The sequence below is a fragment of the Benincasa hispida genome, chromosome 3 (genome assembly GCF_027475165.1).
Source record: "Benincasa hispida cultivar pf3 chromosome 3, pf3_genome.v1.1, whole genome shotgun sequence".
NCBI lineage: Eukaryota > Viridiplantae > Streptophyta > Magnoliopsida > Cucurbitales > Cucurbitaceae > Benincasa > Benincasa hispida.
In genome coordinates, this window is record NC_143480.1 from 55,297,125 (window position 1) to 55,304,753 (window position 7,629).

General features: G+C 32.5%; 1 protein-coding gene across 2 annotated transcripts; it reads right to left on the reverse strand.

Moving 5' to 3' along the window:
* Positions 1-470: 470 nt before the first annotated feature.
* On the reverse strand, positions 471-6,275 carry LOC120072764 (binding partner of ACD11 1-like). 2 transcript variants are annotated; one of them, XM_039025243.2, is made up of 8 exons: positions 6,138-6,275; positions 5,921-6,030; positions 5,042-5,117; positions 4,023-4,094; positions 3,879-3,944; positions 2,777-3,117; positions 1,772-1,895; positions 471-754 (listed from the first exon to the last, which is right to left on the reverse strand). In XM_039025243.2, exons 1-8 carry the CDS (start codon positions 6,141-6,143, stop codon positions 734-736), a joined length of 816 nt encoding a protein of 271 aa, XP_038881171.1. In that variant the 5' UTR covers positions 6,144-6,275; the 3' UTR covers positions 471-733. The 2 variants fall into 2 exon arrangements, with proteins under 2 accessions (XP_038881171.1, XP_038881170.1); XM_039025242.2 differs by having other exon boundaries at positions 4,991-5,117.
* Positions 6,276-7,629: the final 1,354 nt, after the last annotated feature.

Sequence of the window (7,629 nt, forward strand, 5' to 3'; positions counted from 1 at the left end):
TAAAATACAAAGTCCACATCATAAAATAATAAAAATTGACATCTAAATTTGATAAATTTATTTACATTAGGGACTAAAGTGTTACATACTTTATGGACTAAATTGTTACAAAATTGAAAGTAATGAGACTAAATCGTTACAAATCAAAATTTAGAAACTAAATTGTTACTTTCATGAAAGTTAACAAGTCCGTTTTCTGAAAAAAGAGAAACAGAAATAGAAAATAAAAAAACAAAAACGTCATCAAACAAGTCATCGGGACCAAAAGTGTTTTTTAACCGATTTAAAAATTAGACCTGACCCACTCAAGCAAGGTAACCAATAGGACTTGGCCTCACATGCTAAAGATGGATAAAAAAAAAAAATAATAATAATTAAAAAAAAAAATCAGTAAGAAGAGACAAAATGTCAGCAAGCAAGCTGAGCCACAGACTTGATACTCCTAAACAAATAATAAGAGTACAAAGACATACAATAATGGGATTTTCTTTACACTTCCATAACCAATCTTACAAATACAAAATTGTCATCAGCCAAACACCCTTATAATTAAAGAATATGAATAATATAAAAAATGATACTAAAATTAATGACAAGAATAATAATAATAATAATAATAATAATAGAGCACAGTGCTCAAGAAAAAAAACACGGAAGAAATAGAGTTGAAGAAACTCATTTCAATCCCCCACTGAAAATACAAGCAGCCAAGCCAAGTGACTTAGTTTTAAGCTTAGGCAACAACTGAGGATTCCTGCATGTTTGAAAAATCAAGGCCAGTTACAACAGGGTGCGACCAATAATGGACCTTCTACAATTTCAACTAGAGAGAATTTCACAGGAAAAACTGGTGTAGAGGGTAAACTCCATGATTAAATAGATTAATTCCGTTTAATTGTTAGTTTTATGCCCGTTTGATAACATTTTTTTGTTTTTAAAAATGAAGTTTCTATCCTTTGTTAACACTTTCTGATCATGTTTTAGAAAACCAAACTAATTCTGAAAACTAAAAAATAGTTTTCGAAAGGTAGTTTTTATTTTTAGAATTTGACAAGTGTTTCTTTAAGATAGATGAAAATAATAATAGAAAAATGGTGTGGAAACAAACATAAATTTCAAAAACTAAAAACAAATTGTTACCAAACGAGATCTTGGTAAATTACTTTTTTCATTCGCTTTTTCTTTTCTTTTTTTTTTTCTAAATCTTGTAAGCCTTTGAAGATTTGAATTGACTTTCAAAGTGCTTAAAAACACTATTTTTCCACTTACAAATACTATCTTAAACACTTAAAAAATCAATCCAAACAGGTAGCCAAACTTTAGTTGTTTGGAAGAGGCTTTTAAACAGGAAACAAACGAGGTTGTAGAGAGATTTCTCTCTTTTAGGGACTTTTCGGCGCCATGGATTTGGCTTAAGATGTCGTCAAAAGTTGATTTTAAATAATACTTGTGTTTTTCTTTAAGCCTTGACTCCAAACCAGCCTAGGTTCTTTGAAGGAGACAAACAAAATTAAGTTATAGAGAGCTCTCTTCTTTTGGGAAATTTTCCCATTTGGGCATGGTTTTGGCTTAATCTATAAAATTCTTAAATCACCAATTAACCCAAAAGCAAGTTGTTGGGTGAAGGTAAATTCCGTATTATATCAGCTAACACTCTCACTTACTTATGGGTTTGAAATATGTAGAAGATCCAACAAGGGAAAATCAATATTAATCGACACTGTAGAAGTTTGAACACATGAGCTCTGAGAAAAGGGTTTCATAAACGCACCTTTGATGTTAAGTTTGACATAGCCAAATGGAACTTCTCTCTTGTCTTTGTACCTGCTGCCTGGCCTGCTTTTGCGACCTTGCCAAAAGCACCATTTAACCAAGCAGCACCTGCTGTCACATACCTGTTCAACGCCAAGATAGAGTGAAACAATTAATTCACTTCCGTCTATTGTCATAACAGCTTTATTCAAAATGAATAGTAGAACCATTCTTATTTATTTGAAAAGTAGAAATATCAATCTAAAGTTCTCAAGAAGTTGAAACACAAGAAAGTTGTTTGGGAGCTGAGAGTGTTTGGGGACTTGAGTTGGTCATTATAATTAGTGGTTATTATAATTTATGGTTATAATAATTTGTAGATTATGATAGTCCGTATTTGGGTGCAGACTATTTTAGTATGAATTATAATAATCTTTGTTTGAGATGTTGACTATTTAATCTGGGAATGAAATAGTAAACATTGTAATAAAGAGAGATTTGGAATAGTAATATTGTAGATAATTATAGGTTATAAATAGTTGTAAACACCACTATTATATTTGGAGTCCCAAACATAAAGTGGACTATTATAATTTATAGCCCCACCAACTTTAAGTTGGGAGGCCAAATACCCTAGGTTGTTTGGGCCCCCAACTTAAATTACAATAGTAACCTACAATTAACTATAATATTACTATTTCAAATCCCTCTTTCTTACAATGTTTACTATTTTCTACTCATTCTCTCTCTCCCTCTCTGTTATCGACTAACAGTTTTTACTACTTTTACCTAGACTAAAATAGACTACACTTCAAATACAAACTATTATAACCAATAGATTTAACAACTAACGTAGTGTCTCAAACGCCTCCTAATTTTCAGCTTTCTTGCTAGGAGTGGAGAACATTCAAGTTTCTAAAATTTGAAAATAGCAAGGAGGAAGGGAAGTAAAAATTGCTTAATTAGGGGATAAGCTAACAAAATAGAGCAGTGCAAATTGTTTCCTAAGAATGATGATTCATACTTGCTTGTTTTGACAGCAGATCCTGTATCATTGAGTTTCCTCTCAGCTGCGAAGATTGCAGCCATTGTTTTATCTGAAACGTGAAGATTTTGATCTACAGACTTGACTTTCTCGTTAACCACTGATATCCCAACTGTCAATTTCTCGGTGAGCCCAACCCTTCGGTCAAAGGATAATACCTTTGCAGATGCACTAGCTGTTAACTGATGTTTTTCGTCGAATGCTTTTGCCTTGTTCATGGCATCTTGTCCAATTGCTGAACCTTTAGCAAGCACAGTTGCAACTACTACTTGTGCTCTATTAACATACATTTTCCCACTGCTAGGCTGGCTCGCAGAATCCTGTAAACACAAAAAGGTTTAAGGTGGGAATAAAGATAAGGTGCCTCACCATCCACTTGTATTTAAATAAAGCAAGGAAATCAAGATCCACCTGAAAACTAAATGTGTGAAACTCTTATTTCACCAGTAAGTGTAGCGAGGGTTGGATTTTGGCAAAATAGTAGAACTATAGTTGTCCCACATCTAAAAGGTTTAAGAAAGTGATGTATTCCAAATACTATAAAAAGAGTCTATACATTTGGCTGCTAATCATCCTAATTGGAAGCACTTTAAGCTCGGTATACTAGTTCAGTCGTGTGAGTGGTATAATATATTGAGAGAGTGCTCTTGTAATTGGGGTTCAGGAAAATTATTCGGTGTAATTGTAATAATTTTTCGCATAGTAGACTTTTCTAGTCCAAGGTTTTTTCTTCGATTTAAAGTTTTTCCATGTTAATTTTGTGTTCCCAATTTTATTCGGTAGTAATGGAAAGTTTTTCTCAACGGACATGCGTTAACTGGAGGTTTTACTTTTTATTAAATCACTGATTGATTCAAAAGCTTAAGTTGGTGAAGGTTGATTTAATATTATATCATCTAATACTTTCCATCCATCTACGTCAATTTAAAAAAATCTAAAGAGAGAAAACAATAAACATTGTCCTAAACTTTTCCATTTGATGAAAATCCCCAGCCTTGGTTTTCCGTAACAGTATATCATGTGAAAGAAAATGCTACTCAAATAGTACTCGATGTTCATAGAGTGGGGTCAACACATTTACCTCAGTGCTAGGAAAATTATTTTCTGTAGGAGTGAGACATGCAGCATTGTCCACAACCCGTACTTCCTGCAAACATAGTAAATTTAAAATTATAGAATAAACAGCTAGATGACCTCGAAACATATTCAAACATAAAAACACTACCTGCATTTCTCTTCTTGGTACATGATTTTCAGCAAGAGATATGCTGACAATCTGATCTACGATTGTTGCTCCCTAAATGGAAAATAAATAAATGATAGAAATTGTTCATAGTAGCTTATGGCATCGGCAGAGATATGAAGAAGAAAAAGTACATTTCCAGTATTGCGTGATGAAAATATCAAATGATTCCATTATTGCGTGAAGAAATGATCATGCTAAGAAAAGGTATTAGCTTCCTTCTTTTTCTAGAAACATATCCATTTAGTACTACTTCTCACTAATGCTTTTATTCGTAACAAAAAGTAAAAGCAAGGCAGATGTTTTCTCGTAAAGTTCAGTTAAATAGTCTCACTTTCAAGTTCAACCATTACTCTCATCTCTTTTTCTTATTTTTTCATTTTTTTCTCTTTCCATCCTTGCTTCTTTGAGTTGTTTTTCGCTCCAAAATTAAGGACAAAGTTAGTCCCAAAAAAAAATGCCGCTTTTAACATTAGTTTGATAACTTATCTCTGGTTTATAATTATTATTAGAAAGAGTAGTGTGGTGAACAGAAAGACAAAACGCAAAAACAGGGTAGCTTCTACTAAAAGATCGTATATTACAGCTATAAAGAAGTTTCTTCTGTTATGTTTGAGGTTATGAGTAGAAAATCTTCTTCTGAAAAAATGCATTTCCATTGAGAAAAAGAAAAGAAAAAAATAACTGAGATTCTACTCGTCCATCAGTTTTCAATTCAATCAAAATTAATGGCAAGAAAATTAAGGGAATAAAATTAAAGAGGATATAGAACTAACTGGACACTAAGAACTAACATAGCTTAAATAAGATGTTTATAGCCAAATGTAGACCCACATGAACCAAACTTCAACATGATGCTCCTTGACATTCATTGTAAAACCACAAGTTCAACAAACACATCACGATAACTGACTCCGTGGATATGAAAGAGAATCGAGATAATGGAATACCGACGATAACTGACTCCGTGGATATGAAAGAGAATCGAGATAATGGAATACCGATAACAACAAGGCAATTTCAAGAGCTTTGGGATCTCTAAATGTCACGAACGCAGTCTTGGATTGCCCCTGTTCACTGCACCAACAAGAATAAATTAGAATAACAATCCAGAAGTTGCTCATTCTACACAGCACAATAATGGTAAAGTAAAGATAATAATAAGTTGCAACCATCGGACCCTTCTTATCTTCTCAGGAGGGATGTTGGGAAAAACCTCCCTCTACTATCACTTTAATAAGCAGAAAAATATCAGAGAAAATTTTTATAAAGAATAATAATAATAATAATAAAATTGGAACATAAGAATTAACTTGGAAAGCTTTGAACCAAAGAAAAATCACAACCCACCAGAAAGAAATCTACTATGTAAAAATTTGTTACATATTACAATCACACAAGATAATTTTCTTCCCGATCCTAATTACAAGAGCATTCTCTAAAAAAAAAAACTTTTATTCTACTCACAACCTTTAAGTTGAATCTCAAACTAGAGAATACAAAAGGGAATTTAAGTAGAGTTAGCACACTTAAGCTTAAAGTATTTCTAGTCAGGAGGATTTCAAACCAAAGGCATATGATCCTTTTATAGTACCTAGAATTCATCACTTTTTTAAACTTTTCCAACATGAACAACTGCATTTCTAATATTTTGCCAAAACTCATCAAAGGATTCCTTAATTGCTTGTCAGCTCTAACAATTACAACCCTCATGCTCAATTGCTAACTACTTTTTCTCAGAAGCCAAACAGTAGGAAACCTAAAACTAAATCAGCCGCATAGAAAAGGGAATAATAATCAATCAATCATACACATGTTCTCTTTACCACATTTTGCAAATTATGTTCAGACTTCAGAGTAACACAGAGTTAATCACCTACCATTGTATCTCTATGTGCTCAATTTCTCCAGAGAAGGAGAAGAATTCGTGAATCTCCCTCTCAGTAGCAAGATCCGAAACGTGCTTGACTTGAACCGTCCGAGTCTGAGACTGAGCAGAAGAAATCAAGATAAAAAACAAGGGAAAAACTGAAGTTGATTGCGAAAATCAGAGAGCACAAGTTGAAATAAAGTAGTGGAAATTGAGGGATTTGCTACCTGCATAGCTAACGATCGAAGAATTTGGCGAATTTCTTGAAGAAAGAGAGAGAGGAAGCTGTACAGGTTGGAGCTTGGAGGCAATTTTAAAGAAGTATAGAAGTATCACCGGACAAAGAAATTAGTATGCTAAGAAACTTCACTTTCCAAATTTGCCCCTTTTATTTTCATTTTCATTTTCTTTTTCTTTTTTCTTTTTTGTCGATGTCGAGAAAAACGTTGAAGTCTTCGTTTTACGAAAATGTTGATATCAATTTAAATTTCTTAAAAATTATAAAAAAAAAATTCACAAAAATTAACTTGTGACATTTTGTTACTTATTTTTATGTTTATAATGATTTAATAATAATGTCAATTTACTTCTTGTGCCGATATCAAATCAATGAAAAAATGAAAATATCTATGAAATTGTGGACAAAATTTTAATATAGTGGTTTGGGTTGAAGGGCGATGATTCACGCCCCTTTTCATTTTCATTTGCTCTCTTTTTTTTCTTCCAAATGTCAATATTGAGGAAAATGTTGAAGTTTCCATTTCATGAAAATATTGATGAAACATGGATAAAATGTAGATGTGAATGGATATTTTTTGAAAAAATTATATAGAAAATGATAAAGTACCATTTTGGTCCCTATACCTTTAAGGGTGTTTTGCTACTGTGACTCGGTGGTTTCTTTTGATCACCATGTGTTCGTGCTTCATTTCCCTTTGAATTATGCTTTACTGAATTGAAAATGTGCAGTATTATCTGTGTGTGTCACTGTTAAGTCAATATTAAGATGAATTCTATGACGTGAAAGCATATCACCCTCATAATTTGAATTAAATTTTCATTTTCAATACTTCTAGCGTGAAATATTATTCAACTTTCGTCTTTAGATCTTTAAAGATGAAAAATCCAGAAAATTATGAGTGGTTAATCCCTAAATTATTCCTTACTTAATTTTGACAAAACCATTGCCTTTTTCTGGGGTCGTAGTTTGAAATGTCATGCTTACCCTCCTATAAAGTATGTAATTAATTGAATTAATTTTTGTTCAATCTCGCAGTCTTGAGAATAGTTAGATTCCCCAAAGCCGTCACGACGGACACGGAATCAAACACGGTAGATTCACCATTTCTAACTTTATTATGAGTAAAATATTTTAATTTTTATTATATACATGAGCTGTTTATGTGCGATTGATCTTTATACCTGGGTTGTTTTGAGTTAATTGCGTAGTTAATGTTTTTTTTTAATTGTACAAGTAGGTGTAAATTAGTTGTTTACTAGTTTCATTTATTTTATAGATGGACAACAGTAATGGTAATGTAAGTAGAACCGATAATAATGAAATGTCGCCTTCTTTTCCTCCTCCCCCTCCTAATGTTAGTCAAACTCCTAAAGATATACCACCCTACCTCCCAAGTCCAATCGAAAGAGACCTAATAAACCAACTTCTTCTGTGTAGGATCATTTCACAAAAATGGAAGCGAGTGCTAATGATGAAGC